General features: G+C 46.4%; 1 protein-coding gene and 1 pseudogene across 2 annotated transcripts in view; both read right to left on the bottom strand.

Moving 5' to 3' along the window:
- The window catches only part of MTHFD1L (methylenetetrahydrofolate dehydrogenase (NADP+ dependent) 1 like), a 598,574-nt gene that overhangs the window by 308,252 nt on the left and 272,312 nt on the right, over positions 1 to 18,010 (bottom strand). For both annotated transcript variants that reach the window (XM_063917907.1, XM_063917906.1), the window contains exons 18-19: positions 7,900 to 8,040; positions 1,693 to 1,761 (exon numbers count right to left, since the gene is read on the bottom strand). In XM_063917907.1, coding sequence (XP_063773977.1) covers positions 1,693 to 1,761; positions 7,900 to 8,040 — 210 coding nt within the window. The remainder of the gene's footprint in view (positions 1 to 1,692; positions 1,762 to 7,899; positions 8,041 to 18,010) is intronic.
- On the bottom strand, positions 14,732 to 14,939 carry LOC134913253 (U2 spliceosomal RNA; annotated as a pseudogene).

Genomic DNA, 18,010 nt, shown 5'->3' with positions numbered 1-18,010 from the left:
TAGAAGGGTCATCATAGTAACCAAGGGCATATCCCCGAGAGGTCCCCCTGCATTTGAGTGGCCCAGGAATGAATTGCATGGGTCATCCAGCAACCCGCAATGACCGGTCTTTGTGATACACCTGATGTCATGTAAATAGATTTAAGTGTAGTCTATCTTCCTAGCCCCAGGATCCTTCATGGTAAAGGAGCCAGGGGGAGGCAGAACCGCCTTTTTGGACAGTCAAGAGACGGATACATCCACCCCAAAATGTCCTACTTTCAGGAGCAAATGGGAAAGTCCGCAAAAAATTTTTGGGACACTTGGAATTTTGTCTGGATTTTTCCAGGCCAGCTTGAATAGGTCATCTAATGCTGTAGAGTCAGGGAAAGTGACAATAGGCTTGTTTTGAATAAAGAAAAACGACTGCTGTGACGCAGCATCCTTTAGAGGGAGCTTTAACACGTCCCGTATAGCCAGAATTAGGGATTCAATACCCTGAGCAGAATCAGGATCCCCACTAACGGGATCCAAGTCATCACCATCCTCCTGTATATCATCATCTGTATCAGAGAGTAGAGCAGGTAACCCATGCTTCTGTGGACCGGCATGTGAGATGGGGGGCTGTGCTGCATCTGCCCTAGCAGCTAAACCTACAACAGCTTGTTGTAGTAGCTGAGTTTTCTGCACATTAGCAGTGAGCTGGGATGACATATCTGACATCATAGTTTTAAGAGACCCTAACCAGTGGGACTTTGGACCCTCTCCCCCAGCCCCTTCACTGATTTGTGAAGACTGGCTGCATTGTTCACAGGAAACAGAATCAGTAAATAATGTAGAGAATCTGGTGTGACATACTGTTTACCCATGTTTCACAGTAAGGACAATAACATACTCACAGACAATTATATTGCAAGCCTGCCATACTGTATGTGAGAGGAGACAGAGAGAGAGAGAGGAGGACACCACCAGCACACCCTGAGCTGTACAGTCGCAGTGAGGCTGTCAGCTCACTATATTACAGTAAACACTAACAATTCCTGTCCTAAAGAGGACCCAGATAGTGTACTCAAGCGGCTCTCCTCCTTTGCTATACCCTGTACCAGATATCCAGCATGGCTGATGAGTCAGGAAGCGCTGTGTGTGCTGAGAATGGCTGCAGTAGGAAGGCACCAAAATACCTCAGGTCCCGCTCTGATGGAGCTCCGCCCCCTCCTATGGCGCTGGAGTTAAACTGATATATTATACTGGCAAAGTCTCCATATAGCTTAAAGACATCACAACAAGTGCTAGTAAAAGTGTTTTTGTGTCAGTCTACACGGGGGATAGAGATTAAATTCATAGCGTTTGGTTTTTTTTTTGTTTTTTTTTTGGGGGGGGGGAATAGTTAAGTGGTAAAAGATTCACAACACCGTATGCAGCCACATCTAGCGCATTTTTGTAAACTGCGTATGCGTCACAGCAAACATACACATCTTTGCATATACACTGGTGATCAGAGTCAGACGTAACTCGAATGTTTCTCTCCTAAACATGAGATGGGTGTTTACAAACGTTAACTGGGGTGCACATGGAAAAGAACCAGCTCATGGTAGTGTCATGTGGGCGTGTAGCCAGAGTTGCATCCTGTTCTGTTTTGTGTATATTCACATTAGAATTTAGTTAGCAGAATAACCTAAGAAACGTATTTGTTCTGTAATGATATTTGCTTACCTCCAAAGTCTGCATCAAATTTGGCTTTATAGCATCCTTCATTAGTACTGCCAAGGCACCGGTGATACCCTGAAAATAAAGTTAGAAAAGCTATAAAGTTAACAAATGAATAAGCTCTCACAGTATGTCATTTAAAACCTATACAAGTTTATTATAATGTGGCCCCTATATGTTTTTAACATTACAACAGACTCTCTACACAGGTTTATTAATTATAATACACTGTGAGAAACCTTACAACCAACTAATGGCCAATGCGCAAGTGATTATTATTAGCAACATTTACTTACAGTATATACAGAGCCAGCATATTCAATTGCGCTTAACAATTGGATAAGTGAAAGATTTGATCACCAATTAAATCTCATTAAATGGAAATATTTATATGTATACACAATTAATTACTCCTGATAAAGGCTGCTGCAATCAGTCTACAGACAGCCTGAAATTACTGCTAGGCTTCTGAATGCAATCTATTCTGTTAACAAATACAAAGACTATTAGTAATCTATATAACAAATCAGGAATGGCTGTCTGGTCTCCATCATGCGCAGAGGGAGTGTACGTGCCTGCCAACCCACCAGGGGATTTTATAAAAAAATCTGTCAGTCACTGTAGCCTGTAGGCTACAAAACTAGAGATTTGTAAGAGTGATTCCAAGCTCAGGTACTGGCTGCTCATGTAATGTAACTGCTGCGTCTGAACCCTTCACTGATCACATAAGCAAGTCTCCCTGCAAGAAAATGTTGGAACACACCCATGATAACCGATATATAGATAACTCAGTTTATCAGGGAAAAATTGTGGGGCCTGATATATTGCACCCTAAGGGGGAGGGGATTCAATTAGCAGCAGAATTACACTACACAATAAAATATTTGTAAAAGTGTGGAAACCCACTGATTCTGTGCAATGGGGCATCAGGCTAGCAAAAAAGCGGTTCTCGGACAAGCTGACAAACGATCTCTCCACCAATGACCCCGTATCTGTATGGAAAGGAATGCAATCCATAACCAACTATAGGAAAACATCAAAGTCCACCGCCATGCACCAAGACCTTGCAGATGAACTGAACCACTTTTATTGCAGGTTCGCAAAAGAAGTCCCCTGCAACCCAAACAATCACCTCTACAATGCCCCGAACACCGACGGCCATCCCCAGGCACTGCAAGTCACCCAAGAAGAGGTGGAGGCATTGTTCAAAAGGGCCAAAACCAGGAAAGCTCCGGGTCCTGACGGAGTGTCACCATCTGCCCTAAGAGCATGTGCGGGTCAGCTCGCCCCCATATTCACCAAGATCTTCAATAAATCGCTGGAGCTACAGAAAGTCCCTTCCTGCCTCAAAAGGTCTACTATAGTCCCGGTCCCCAAGAAACCCACTATCACGAACCTGAACGACTACAGGCCGATAGCACTGACGTCTGTGGTCATGAAAACGTTCGGGCGTCTGGTTTTGAATCACCTGAAAACTGTGACTGGCCCCCAACTGGACCCCCTGCAGTTTGCCTATCGCTCGAATCGGTGTGTCGAGGATGCAGTCAACCTGGGCCTGCACTACATTCTACAGCACCTAGACATTCCCGGTACCTACGCGAGGGTCCTGTTTGTTGATTTCAGCTCGGCCTTCAATACAATCGTCCCCAGCATCCTCCACCCCAAATTACTTCGCCTAGGGGTCCCAGAAGCTACCTGTTCCTGGATAATAGACTTCCTGACAGATAGGACACAGGTGGTGAAAGCGGGGGAATTCAGCTCTCAAGCGCGGTCCATTAGTACAGGGGCCTCTCAGGGCTGTGTCCTCTCACCCCTGCTCTTCTCCCTGTACAGAAATGACTGTACCTCAGAGGCGCAATCCGTAAGAATCATCAAATTCGCCGATGACACCACCGTCATCGGCCTCATCAAGGATGGGTACGAATCGGCCTACAGACGGGAAGTAGACCGGCTGGCCCAGTGGTGCATCCACAACAACATTGAGCTCAACCCCCTCAAAACTGTCGAGATGATAGTGGACTTCAGGAAGAAGTCATCTAGTGCACCTCCGCTAACGATTGCTGACAGTGTGGTATCGCTAGTGGACTCCTTCAAGTTTCTAGGGACCACAATCTCCAGGGACCTTAAATGGGGGTCCAACGCTGACGCCACTGTTGGGAAAGCGCAGCAGAGGTTGTTCTTCCTCAGGCAACTAAGGAAGTTCAACATCCCACAGAAGCTTCTGCTCCTCTTCTACTCCGCGATTGTGGAGTCGGTACTGTGCTCCTCGATACTCGTATGGTACAGCTCCGCCAGCGCGAGGGACAGATGCAGGCTCCAAAAGGTGGTCAAAACCGCAGAGAAGATCATCGGGGCCGACCTTCCCTCAGTCCAGGACCTGTACTTGTCCAGAGCTAAAAAGCAGGCAATGAAGATAGTAAAAGACCAGCTACACCCCGGCCACAGCATGTTTAACTTGCTTCCTTTAGGCAGGCGTTACAGGGCTGTCCCCGCCAGATCCACCAGAAGCATCAAAAGTTTCTTTCCCCAAGCGGTCCGCATGCTGAACTCCTGAACATTGACTGACTAGACGTACATGTAACTAACTTGTGTCCCTACGGTATACCTATCTGTGTAACTTTACTTGCCCCCCCCCCCCCCCCCCACACACACACACACACACACACACACCTGCTTACCTGTTACCTACTTGGCTGTTGTATAGCAAACCATAGACAAATTCCTAGTATACGCAAGTACACCTGGCCAATAAAGCTGATTCTGATTCATGCATTGTTGGAGTGGCTTCCGCGCCACCAAGTACAGATTATTGGTACTTTGTGCGTGTGCAGGACGGCAGCAGACTGTCAGTGATTGACCATCTGTTGCCGTTTGGAGAAGGGGTGGCGATGGCCTCTGTTTCTCAAAATGGAGGTGTGTTGCCGCCGTTTTGTGGGGGAGGGATGAGGCCTCTTGGTAGCAGCAGAATCCAATGGGTTTCCCCATGCGTCAACTGCGGAGGAGTGCATTTAACACTAGTTTTTCATGTAGCTTCTGAGGGAAAAACCTGTTTTCTAGGGATTTGCACGTGGGGTTCCCGCAGCTAATTGATTAGGGCAGTACAATCAATTAGCTGCAGGGTAAACTAAGTGTCGAATTGAATTCCCCCCTAAGCATTCTCTGGGGTATACTAGACATTCTCCAGCCAGTGTGCGCCACAGATTTGTCTCCTTCTATCACTCCATTATAAACACAAGTTTCCAGAAACTACTTTGCATGGGTGTAGCATGTGTTGCCGGCGGTCAGGCTCCTGGTGGCCAGCATACCGGCGCCGGAATCCCGACCGCCGGCATACCGACAGCTGGGAAAGCGCAAATGAGCCCCTTGCGGGCTCGTTGCGTTCGCCATACTGCGGGCACGGTGGCGCGCTACGCTATCTATTCTCCCTCCAGGGGGGTCGTGGACCCCCAAGAGGGAGAAAAGTTGTCGGTATGCCGGCGGTCGGGATTCCGGCGCTGGTATGGTGGTCGTCGGGAGCCCGGCCGTCGGCAACCTGAAGACCACCCACTTCGCACAGTCACTTTACTAAACCACACTTGCTTCCAAGATTATGCACCATCTCCTAACACTCGTCTAATCATTATTTATTTACAGTTTATTATATAGCGCAGCATATTCCGTTGCACTTTAATCATTGCTTTCTTTCACTAATCCACTGCCTTTGTGAAAAGAGCATGTGATACAGAGCAATAAAAAAAAACCCAGTAAATCAGAAGTCTAATAATAAATAAAACACTGCAATAAAACCACAATGCTGAGGAATGCTAGACAAAATCTGAAGTAGTTTTATTGTGGTGTTTGATAACGTAAGTACACCACAGTAAATAAATAATACACATAACTTCAGGGTTAAATATGAAAAAGAATATTAAAATAAAGAAAAAATACCCAAGGCTATTATGAATTACACATGGCACTTAACATGAAACCAGGAGGAAATCCTATGCATGTAACCAAAGAGTGTGTTTTATTAAACAAATGTCTCCATATTTAGGTAATATATCATATGACCACTGAGCCACTAATCTATGTCAGATCCACTTCACTTTATTGATACAGCAAGGCGGCAGCTGCCAATCATGTTCAAGTCTAATAAACTGTACTCCCAGCAGATCTAAACATCCCGTGTTTATTAGAGGGAAAGAATTTGGCAGAGAGTAAGATATACATTCAGCCAAACCCAGATATTCCCTGTGGTCTATCAATGACTCGAATCCATTTTATTCGCTTCAGATATAATTTCCAAATTGCTTAGTCCCTTTTTACACATTTTATTTTACTTTCCCTCCTCCTCAAAATGTTGAAAATGTATGTACTTTAAGTGTATTTTCTAACCTTCAGAAGTGCTAGAGTAACCACAACACTATTACACATGAAAACAAATAACTAAATAGTACTTATACTACAATGGAGCATACAAATAAAATTAACACTTATTTAAAAAAGGATCAAAGAATTTCCAACCCCAAAGCCCTTCTTAGACCTTCATCACAGGCCCAATGCAAACTTCTACCAGTTCCTTCTGCTCTTCAGTGCAGTGATGTAGGTGGGCTTATGAGTCGATGATGACTGGCAAGAGTGAGCCGCCAGGTCCAGTGGAATTCTGCTAATGTTGGGCATCTATTTTCACCGAAAATGCGTCTTAGACGTAAGTCAATGTGACTAGAACAAATGAGGAGACTGTGCTGATTAATTTGATATGACACTTGTATATTATGTGTGACTGAGGGGTGGGACTCGATATGCCGGTAGTCAGGATCCCGGCGCCGGGATCCCAACTGCCATTATACCAATAACTATTCTCCCTCTTGGGGTGTCCACGTCACCCCTGGAGGGAGAATAAATAGCGTGGCACCATGCCCGTAGCGTGACTAGTGCTGCGAGCCCGCAAGGGGCTCCTTTGCACTCGCCCCGCAGCCAGCATTCTGGTGGTCGGGATCCCGGGGCCAGTATGCTGGGGCCGGGATCCCGACAGCTGTCCAAACATAGTACACCAGTGACTGAGCCTATATACGGAGCAAAACAGAAATTGCATTGGAAACAACCTGCTGCTGCTGCTACATTTTAGCACGTCACGTACAGATTCAGAGACTCCGTCACATACAGATATACATGTGTCATATCAAATTACTCAGGACAGTCTCCCCGTTTGTCCAAATCACAAATAAGGTGAATTTCCTGGAAAAAAGCAGTTTGATGCTAGTAGTCTCATGTGACCTGGCGTGCCAAGAGGGACTGCTTGACGTGACCAAATTGTATGAAGACACATCTGTACTTCCAGACGGATTAGTACAACACTCCTGTCTCCTCTTACTGACCCAGCTGTAATCTTAATAGTATTTGCCCAATCACGTGAAACATGCAGCCTGCAGACCGATGCTCTGTTGAACAGCCCGAGGTACTGTATCGCCACCTGACCAATGGGTGTTTCGAAATCTCAGGCCCATTCTCAGTCCGTGACAGGCTGTCTTTCTCCTCCTTTGGATGTGAGCGTAGAGATGAGTTGCAGTGGAGGAGGATAAACACGGACTGTTGTGCTGGCCTTGCTCAGCAGCTATAGATAGAGGAGTGCTGCCTGGACCTGCCAAGGGTCTGCCAGTGTGTGTATGTGATGATACAGAAGGTAAGGTAAAGTAGGATGAATGATTATGGGCCTTGTCCTCGGAACCTGGGTTGCTGGTGTTATATAAAGTTGAGGGGTCTCTTTATTACAGTAATAGGAAAATGAGTTTAAATCTGGCAAACAGAATGGCTGTAACCCTATTGCGGTTTTGGCCATTCCCCTAGCCACATCTCCTGGTCACACAATTAGGAATACAGCCATCTAAAACATTTCATGTTAATGAGGACTTCAGTTTGACATGGTTGCTTTAAGCCATCCCTAACCACAAAGTACTGTAAGTCCCAGTATGTAGAGCTCATTTCTACAATGCAATTTTTATTAATTTTGTTTTATTAATTACTGCATTTTGAAGGAATCATTTTGTGTAAGAATTTGTAAAATTATTCTTCTGTAACATACACAGTGCTTATCATAAGTAAGTGTTGTAAAAGGCAGTGGTTGAATAAAAACAAAAAGGGCAAAAAAACAATATGAATTCAGCTCTACGGTAATTTTATGATTACTACTTTAATTCTAAACTGTTTAGCGAAAAACTAACAAAAATTTTTTACCAAATCTTCTGCAGTCACCGGCTGTCCTTTCTTGTCACTGGCTACCACCATCCTCCCAAACCTCTCCTTCATATCATGCAGGCTGTCTGTTAAGGCAAGTATAGCCATGATTTCACTTGCCACTGCAATGTCAAACTGGGCCTAGAAAAAAAAATAAAAAACTGAAACTTTATTTTTCTATACTAATTTCATAGAATGTAAAAACAGGATTTTAATACCTACCGGTAAATCCCTTTCTCGTAGTACATAAGGGATACTGGGGTTTACTTAATACGACGGGGTATAGAAGGAGTCCAAAGGAGCCGATGCACTTTAAATTTCTTCCACTGGGTGTGCTGGCCCCCTCCCACAGGCAGTTAAGCCTGAAGGAGAAAGGACATACTTGAGAGAAGGAACATAAACAAGGAGTGGTGAGATTCACACACCACCACATAAAACAACCAGGAGAGGAGTGTTGTACTAATCCGGCTGGAACAAAACAACAGCTGAACAGGTAACATTTTGAAAAGATAAAACCTGCAGAGAAGTCAACACACTGAGGCGGGTGCCCAGTATCCCTTATGGACTACGAGAAAGGGATTTACCGGTAGGTATTAAAATCCCATTTTCTCTGGCATCCATAAGGGATACTGGTGTTTACTTAATACGATGGGGACAGCACCGCATGCCCAAACTGGGTATTCTCTTTGACCAGGATATCAAACTTGTAAAACTTCACAAAGGTGTTCCTCCCCGACCAGGTAGCAGCTCGGCACAGTTGCAAGACAGAGACTCCACGTGCAGCCTCCCAGGAAGACCCCCCTAATCTTGTAGAGTGAGACTTCAGAGACTGTGGAACAGGCAAGGCTGCAGACAGCTAAGCCTCTTGGATAGTAAACCTAAGCCAACAAGCAATGGACTGCTTAGAAGCAGGGCAACCTTTTTTCTACGCATCATATAGCACAAACAAGGAATCAGACTTTCTGATCCGAGCCGTTCTCTTAACATAGATCCTTAAGGCTCTCATGACATCTAGCAACTCCGGCGGAGCAGATGTACTAGAACTGGACGGAACTACAAGTGGTTGAATCAAGAGGAATGCAGAGACAACTTTTGGCAGGAACTGCTGTCTAGTCCCGAGTTCAGCTCTGTCCTTGTAAAAGATCAGGTAGGGACTCTTACACGATAAGGCCCCCAATTCGGGGACACGCCTAGCAGAAGCCAGGGCCAGCAACATCACAGTCTTCCACGTGAGGTACTTGTCTTCTACCGTCATCAAGGGCTCAAACCAGGAGGACTGTAAAAAATCCAACACCACGTTCAAGTCCCAGGGTGCCGTAGGCGGCACAAACGGAGGTTGTATGCGGAGAACTCCCTGCAAGAAGGTCTGAACCTCTGGCAACATTATCAACTTCTTCTGGAAGAAAATTGAAAGAGCCGAAACCTGGACCTTAAGGGATCCCAGACGTAAGTCCTGCAGGAAAACGTAAGAGACGTCCTAAGTGAAACTATGCAGGTGGATATGTGCGGCACAGGGAGACATATCTCCTCCAGATATGATGATAGTGCTTTGACGTCACCGGTTTTCTGGCCTGAACCATGGTTATAGTAGCCTTCTTGGAAAGGTCTTTCCGGGCTAGGATGTTCCGCTCAACCTTCAAGCCGTCAAACGAAGATGCTGTAAGTCCGGGTAGATGAACAGTCCTTGTTATAGAAGATAGTTTTGCAGCGGCAGGGGCCAAGGGTCGGTCACGGACATGTCCAAAAGATCTGCGTACCACGCCCTCCGATGCCAATCCAGGTCAAGTAAGAATTGCCTGGACTCGCTGATTCTTGATTTGTTTGAGCACCCTCGGGAGCAACGGAATCGGAGGAAACCCGTAAACTGACCGATTAGGCCAAGGAGACGTCATCGCGTCTATTGCCCTTGCTTGAGGGTCCCTGGTTTGTGAACAATACGAGGGAAGCTTCTTGTTAAGTCGAGAAGCCATCAAGTGTATCTGTGGGCAACCCCACAAGTCGATGATCTGTTGAAACACATGTTGGTGGAGACCCCACTCTCCCGGGTGGAGATCGTGATGACTAAGGAAGTCCGCTTCCCAGTTGTCCACCCTCGGAATGAAGATGGCGAACATTGCTCTCGCATTTCTTTCTGCCCAGATGAGTATCTTCGACACCTCTCGTATGCAGGCTCTGCTTTTTGTCCCTCCTTGTCGATTTATGTAAGCCACCGCCATGGTGTTGTCTGACTGAACTTGGATCGCCCGATCCCTGAACAGAGAAAAGGCCTGAAGCAGAGCATTGTAGATCGCCCGAAGTTCCAGAATGTTGATTGGAAGTAGGGCTTTGTGGGTTGACCATCTGCCCTGGAACTGAGCCCACTGGGTGACAGCTCCCCATCCCCTCTGACTCTCATCCGTCGTGAGTAGGATCCAATGCTGGATCCCGAAACTTCGACCCTCCAGTAGTTTGGAGGAATGTAGCCACCATAGAAGGGAAATCCTGGCCTGAGGTGACACGTATTATCCGGTGCATATGGAGATGAAATCCGGACCGCTTGCTCAGGTGCTCCAATTTAAACGGTCTGGCGTGGAACCGTCCATACTGAATCACCTCGTACAAGACTTCCATCTTCCCCAACAATTTCATGCAAAGATGGATGGACATTCACGTAGGCCGGAGGATCATTCGGACCATCTCCTGAAGCGTTCTCGCTTTGTCCTCTGGGAGGAACACTTTCTGGGCCATCGTATCCAGCAACATTCCCAGGAACAGGAGTCGCTTCCAGTTGGGACTTCTTGAAAATTGAGGATCCACCCACGGCATGACAGAAGTTGGACAGTGCGGTCTATACGGAGCAATGAAAGCGCCTTTTATCTTGCTTTTATCAAGAGATTGTCAAGATAAGGGACAACATTAGGGAGGCAAATTCCGGGATCGGCATCGGCAGGATCCCGGGATTGGAAGGTTCAATCCCAGGGATTGAGGGATCAGCGTTGAGCATCCACAGGACGCTCAGACGCTACCCAGCTTCCTTCTTCCGGCTCAGCGTGAGATCACGCTGTGCCGTCAGCTGCTGCTGCTGAGGGGAGAGAACGTGGAGTTTTCCACCCGCCCGCCGTGGTATACGGTTAGTTATATGTGCAATGGCGGGCGGGGTGGCACCATAGTTAAAAGCCCAATACCCGGGATTGAAAAAAGGGCCCAGGATTGGCTTCCCTAGACAACATTGACCCCCTGGACTCAGAGTTGGAACATCATCTCCGCCATCACCTTCGTAAAGACCCTCGTGACTGTAGACAGGCCGAAGGGTAACGCCTGAAACTGGTAGTGATCGTTCAGGATGGCAAACCGCAGGTAAGCTTGGTGAGGAGGCCAAATGGGGATATGAAGATAAGCGTCCTTTATAATCAGAGAGACCATGAACTCCTGTTCTTCAGGGCCCGCAATCACCGCTCACAGGGATTCCATCTTGAACTTGAAAACATTGGAGGAAAGGGTTCAAGGATTTGAGATTCAGAATGGCCCTTACCGAATCATCCGTTTTCGGTATAATGAACAGGTTGGAGTAGTAACCCTTTCTTTGTTGCAACAGTGGTACTGGAACAATAACCTGGGACTGGAACAATTTTAGGATAGCCTGTTGTAACTCTTGTATCTACCAAAACTGGTAAGCCTGATTTGAAAAATCGTAGGGGAGGAGCGCTGTTGAACTCCAGCTTGTAGCCCTGGGAAATGAGATCCTTTACCCAGGTATCCTGGCAGGAGGCTGCCCAAACATGGCTGAAGTGACGCAGATGAGCTCCCACATCGAGATCCCCACGGTGTGGGGAGGCACAGTCATGCTGAGGCTTTTGTGGAAGCTACACTGGTGCTTGGTTCCTGGGAAACAGCGGCAGCAGCTGGTTTTCTAGTCTTATCTCTGGTGCCTTGTGCAGCACTGGAGGCACCTCTGGCCTTTGACCTGAATCTGGACATCCGAAAGGAATGAGTAGACGGCCCAGGGTAGGCATGCCTAGCCGGTGGGGCCCCAGAGAGGAGAAACATGGATTTCCCTGCAGTGACCTTAAAAATCCATGTATCCAACTCAACCCCAAAAAGCCAGACCCCTGAAAAAGTGAGACTACACACTGCGCTTGGAATCCACGTCTGCAATCCACTGACGCAACCACAAAGCTCTGCGCGCGGACACCGCAATGGCAGTAGTTCTTAATATTGCCTATTTCCTTTGGAGAGTCACACGGTACTCGTGCAGTGTCCTGAATGTGCTTAATGGGGGCCACCGTATTGACCAGGAGCATATCCCCAGCAATGCCCTATTGAATTTGAGTAGCCCGGGTGTGGATGGCATGTGTCATCCAGCAACCCGCTATCACAGGCCTTTGTGATAAGCCAGCCGCTGTGTAAATAGATTTTAAATGTTGTTTTTATTTTCCTATCCCCAGGGTCCTTGAGCTGAAAGGACCCAGGGGCCTGTAACACTGCTTTCTTAGAGAGGCGGGAAACAGACATCGATGGCTGGGGGTTCTTCCCAATGTTTGTGACCCTCCAGTGCAAACAGGAAAGAGCGTAAAAACTTCTTGGTAACCTGATCTCTTTTATCAGGATGTTTTCAGGCTTGTTTAAAAACCTCATCTAATTCCGGAGAATCAGGGAAGGTGATGCTAATTTTTTTTTTCTGTGCAAGAGGTGAAGCAGCTTCTTCCAAAGGGACTTTCATAACATCCCTGATAGCAAGAATTAGGGGTTCAATACCCTCTGCAGGAGTGGAATCATCAATATCAGGTTCCAATTTCTCCCCCTCTTCAAGAATATCCTCCTCAGAGTCTACTAGAAGAGCAGGTAGCCCACACTTAAGTGGCCCTGAACTATGGAGGGAAGGATGTCTGTCATCAGCCTTAGCTGTGAGGTCTGCAACAGCCTGTTGCAGCTGTAGCTTTGTTTATTAGCATCAAGCTGGGATGACATGTCAGTCATCATAGTCTTTATGGCCCCGAGCCAAGCAGGCTCCTGACCCTCCCCCTCAGTCCCCACACTGACTTGAGAATACTGACTACATTGGTCACACGATAGTGAACCAGTGGTAGAAGGAGAGAATCTGGTCTGACAAACTTTGCATAATGTGCGTTTAACCATAGTGACAGTGAAACAATACTCACACACACAAACTCACAGACAAGTACAACAACAAGCCTGCCCATACTGCGTGTGAAATGAAGACCAAGAGTGAGAGGAGGACAGCACATTCCCGCCTGCAGACCAGACCTGCAAGCTGTATAGTTATATCTCAGAAAAAACTGATTTTCGGTCCTTTTCAGGACACTATACTGTGTGCAATAGCAGCTCCCCACCTGTTAGTACACCCCCTGTACCAGTTTCAGCGTCTCCCGGAGCCTTGGAGGAGCTGTGTGTCATTGCTGCTGCTCAAGTATGCAGGGGAAGGCGCCAAAATGCCACTGGTACGGCTCTGAGCAAGCTCCGCCCCCTATAATCTTTATACTGGCAATGTCTCCAAATAATGTACAAACCTTACCTTGCTTGCTAGTTTGCACCACAGCTGCCAGTTGTACGTGGGGGGATATAGCGGGTCCCCTCGTGTAGGGTCCCGTAAGCCGCCACCGCGTTGCGCCGCACCAAGAACGGGGGACCCCCCTAGCGAGGCCCCGGTTTGTACTCACCACTCATCTACCTTCAGGCAGCATTAGGGGTGTGCGGTGTGCTGCGGTTGTGACCGCCAAGTCTCAGTGCCCCACGGAACAACAATCTCTCAGGACGATGGTCATGCAGCAGGGAAGCGGATCTGACGCCTTACAAAGGCCGGTTACCGCTCCCCCCCCCCACACCACTAACTCCCACGGTGCAGGCATACTGATGCACAGACCGTATACCTGAAATAATAAAAGTTTAAAATTAAACTGAAGAAAATTCCTCTGGAGCTCCCAGAGTGTGCATCCTCTCCTGAGGGCAGATTTTTGTAAACTGCCTGTGGAAGGAGGCATAGAGGGGAGGAGCCAGCACACTTAGTGAACGAAATTTAAAGTGCACCGTCTCCTTTGGACCCCTTCTATACCCCATCATATTAAGTAAACCCCAGTATCCCTTATGGATGCCAGAGAAAAACATATTACTGCAACCCATTGTGTCACAAGACCATTTTAATAAAATTTTAATCAAATGACAATGTACAATCAAGCAATTTAGTTCATAACACCTTGGAAGTTCATTCCTCAGTTTCAATTCAGAGATTGATAGCAAGGACAAAAGTCACGTCACTACTGACACAAACAGAAATTGTGACACTAAAATGAAAACATGTTTGTATCATACACATAATGATGACGAGGAAAATCAGGACGAGGAAAAAGCTGGCTGGTTGGATGGTCTGATGAAAAAGTTTGTTAGGTGTGTGGGCAGTGTTTTAGATGAAACGACAAGTTGGATGGTTGGAGGAAAGTTGGTCTGATGTATGGACCACATTAGACATCACATGCATGTGAGACATTGAACCTTGTTCCATAGTTCATCCAAGTAACTATTACCAGAGTATAGTGCAAATGTAGTTTCATTAATATATTTAATAAAATCCATCAAGTTTACAAATATATTCAACTGAAAAATATTTACAATGTTTTTCTTTTTTTTTATTCTTTGACGTGTATGGTGCATGGCTTCATCACCCAGTGCAGTGCAAAATCTGTGCTGGGGGAATGGGACCCTCATCAATAGGAGAAGGGCCCAGTTACTCAATAAAAATTATCCTTGTCCTAGCTAAAAGTCCAGGGCATAATAATAAAAAATAAAAAAAAGTGTGCATCCCGAAAAGGTGAAGTGCTAAGTGCAAAGTGCCTTCCTAGTGTATAGATGTGATCCTGTCACCAGTGCATTATCAGGCACCCCTGGCTCAGGAGGCACCATGGGCACACAGCATCTTAGGCTTCAGGCTGCCCCAGGCCTCCGGCCAGAATAAGCTTTTCTCCATTCTCTACCAGGGATTTGCCAGATCCCTGGCATAAGAACAGATATTACACTTGATCTTAGCCAAAAGGCCCAGTAAGAGCAATTTTGGCTATATTCAGGGAGAATCTCCTCAAACCCAACGTCAACGGCTTCATGGGCAACTATGCTCAAATCAAAGAACATCTGGCATGGTCTCATCAGATGCGATGCGAACACTTCGGAGTTGACTTGCCAACAGTAGTCAAACAGGACAGACAGTCTGATTGAATGGATTCCCGGAAGTCACATTACAGCTGAGCAAGTGTATTTATTTTCCCTAGATGACCCTATAACAGGGGTGGGCAATAAGCGGTCTTCCTGCTGCTGTGGACTACACATTCCAGGATGCCCTGCCCTAGTTTTGCTATCAGGGCAGGGCATGCTGGCTAAAACTGTAACAAGGCATGCTAGAATGTGTACTAGTGTAGCAGCTGGAGGGCTATATTGCCAAACCCTGCTGTATAAGCAGTTTCACCTGATGACTGGACCATGGTCCGGATTCTGATTTGGAAGTACAGCAAAAAAATAAAAAATAAAAAAAATAAACGCTTTACGTGGGCAAAACAGTGTTGGACAGTAGGTCTAAATTGCAGTTCAAAAATAAAGATTACTAACATTTGTGGGCTACATCAAAAATATAAATGCATATGCTCCCCTTGCATGGCAACATGGTTTGCTCCATATACAAAGTTACTTGATTTGTTTGCTTTACTTCCAAGTCAGAAATCAGGCCCTATGCCTAAAAATAGGATTTTGGTACTTACCAAATAAATCCTTTTCTTTGAATTCACAGGGGACACTGGAGTACTCTTGGGATATGGACGGGGCATTCGCAGGATAGGCACAATTTAAATATTTAAATTAGTAACTCTTCTCCCTCCTCCATACTCCCATAGTACCTCAGTGTTTTTTACTGAGCCGAACAGGAGCGATAGAGAAGATGAACAATGGAGAATTACATATAACATTATAACATAACGGACCACAATGAAGTTGACACATAACGTAACTGACAACTAACAGTTGGCACAATAATAGATATCACCTGAACATTTGAACCAGTCGGCGAGAATGTGTTACCATAAGATCCACTGAACTTACCACGAGACAGGTAAAACTGCTCTGGGTGGGTGTCCAGTGCCCACCTGTGGATTCAAAGAAAAGGATTTATCTGGTAAGTACCAAAATCCTATTTTCTTTTTCATCCACTAGGAGTCACTGGAGTACTCTAGGGACGTACCGAAGTTTCCCTCTTGGGCGGGAGAGGTGTCTGGCACCTGTAACACTAGACGGCCAAAGCTAGATGCTGATGCCGCAAACGTATCAAACTTGTAAAAGTGCACAAACGTGTGCATGGATGACCATGTAGCCGCACGGCAAAGCTGCGTCGTAGAGGCCCCACGACCAGCTGCCCATGAAGTTCCCACAGAACGTGTGGAATGAGCTGAAACTGATGCCGGCGGCTGTAGCCTAGCATGAAGATAAGCCTGACGTATGGTCAGCTTAATCCATCTGGACAAGGTCTGCTTGGAAGCTGGCCAACCCATCTTGACAGCATCATAGAGAACAAACAAAGTATCTGTTTTACGTACTGTAGACGTTAGGGCTACATAAACGCGTAATGCGCGTACCACATCCAAAGTAGCAGAAGTTCCTGAACCCTCTGATAACACAGGAACTACGATTGGTTGATTGATGGGAAAAGATGATACTACCTTTGGTAGGAAAGCGGGATTCGTCCGGAACGCTCTATCGTCATGAAACACCAAATACGGTGGCTTGCATGACAAGGCACCCAATTCTGAAACACGCCTTGCTGAAGCTAAGGCTAGGAGAAAAACGGTTTTCCAAGTCAGAAACTTAACATCTACTTGTTGTAAGGGTTCAAAATATGAAGACTGTAAAAAGTCTAAAACTAGATTCAAGTCCCATGGCGCTGTAGGTGGTATAAATGGAGGTTGTACTCTGAGGACCCCTTGCAGGAAGGTGTGTACAGTCGGCAAAAGAGCAAACGCCTTTGAAAGTAAATTGACAAGGCCGAAACCTGCACCTTTAGTGTAGATAAACGTAGTCCTCCATCTAACCCCGTCTGTAAAAATAGCAAAAGACAAGATAACTTGAAAGATGATGTCGGAAACTTCCGAGCTTCACACCAACCTATATAGGCACGCCAAATTCTATGATAATAAGCTGCCGTAACTGGCTTCCTAGCAAGTAACATGGTTGGTATAACAGATTCTGGAATACCCTCTCTTCTCAAGACGGCGGTTTCAACAGAGACCACGTCAAACGCAGCCGCGCTAAATCGGGGTAAAGGAATGGACCCTGTTGTAACAGGTCCAGACATAACGGGAGCGGCCAAGGATCGTCTGCGAGTAGCCCGCGGAGATACGAGAACCATGCTCTCAGCGGCCAATGAGGCGCCACTAGTATGACTGTGGTGGACTCTCGTTTGATCCGCTTTAGCAACATCAGAGTAGTGATACTCTGGCCCGTGGAGACAACCGCACCATCTGGTGAATCTGCAGATGCGAGCCTGACCACTGTGCAAGAACATCCAGTTGAAAAGGACGTGCGTGAAATCTTCCGAACTGGAGAGCTTCGAAAGCCGCCACCATTTTTCCTATCAGTCGAATGCACAAATGTACCGAGACTGTGCGTGGCTTGAGCACTAACTGTACCAGATGACGAATACTTTGTACCTTCTGTTCTGGCAGGTGAATTCTTTGACTGACTGTATCGAGAATCATTTCTAGGAATTAAAGTTGTTGAGATGGAATCAGATTTGATTTCTTGAAGTTGACAATCCAACCGTGCTGAACTAGCACATTGTATGTCAGCAAGGCATGTTGGAGGAGTATCTGTTGAGACGGAGCTTTGATGAGCAGATCGTCCAAGTACGGAACTATTATCACTCCCAGGGATCTGAGATGAGCTATCATCACAGATATCACTTTGGTGAATACCCGAGGCGCTGACGAGAGGCCAAACGGTAGAGCCTGAAATTAAAAATGGTTTTGCTGTACCGCAAACCTTAAGTACCTGATGCGGTGGCCAAATCGGAATGTGTAAGTACGCATCCTTGAGATCCAGCGCATCATGAATTCCTGTGGCTCTAAACCTGCAATCCCTGACC

The sequence above is a fragment of the Pseudophryne corroboree genome, chromosome 4, assembly GCF_028390025.1.
Source record: "Pseudophryne corroboree isolate aPseCor3 chromosome 4, aPseCor3.hap2, whole genome shotgun sequence".
In the NCBI taxonomy this organism is placed as follows: Eukaryota; Metazoa; Chordata; class Amphibia; order Anura; family Myobatrachidae; genus Pseudophryne; species Pseudophryne corroboree.
The sequence above is the reverse complement of the archived record's forward strand: the minus strand, read 5'-3'. Positions and strand labels throughout refer to the sequence as shown.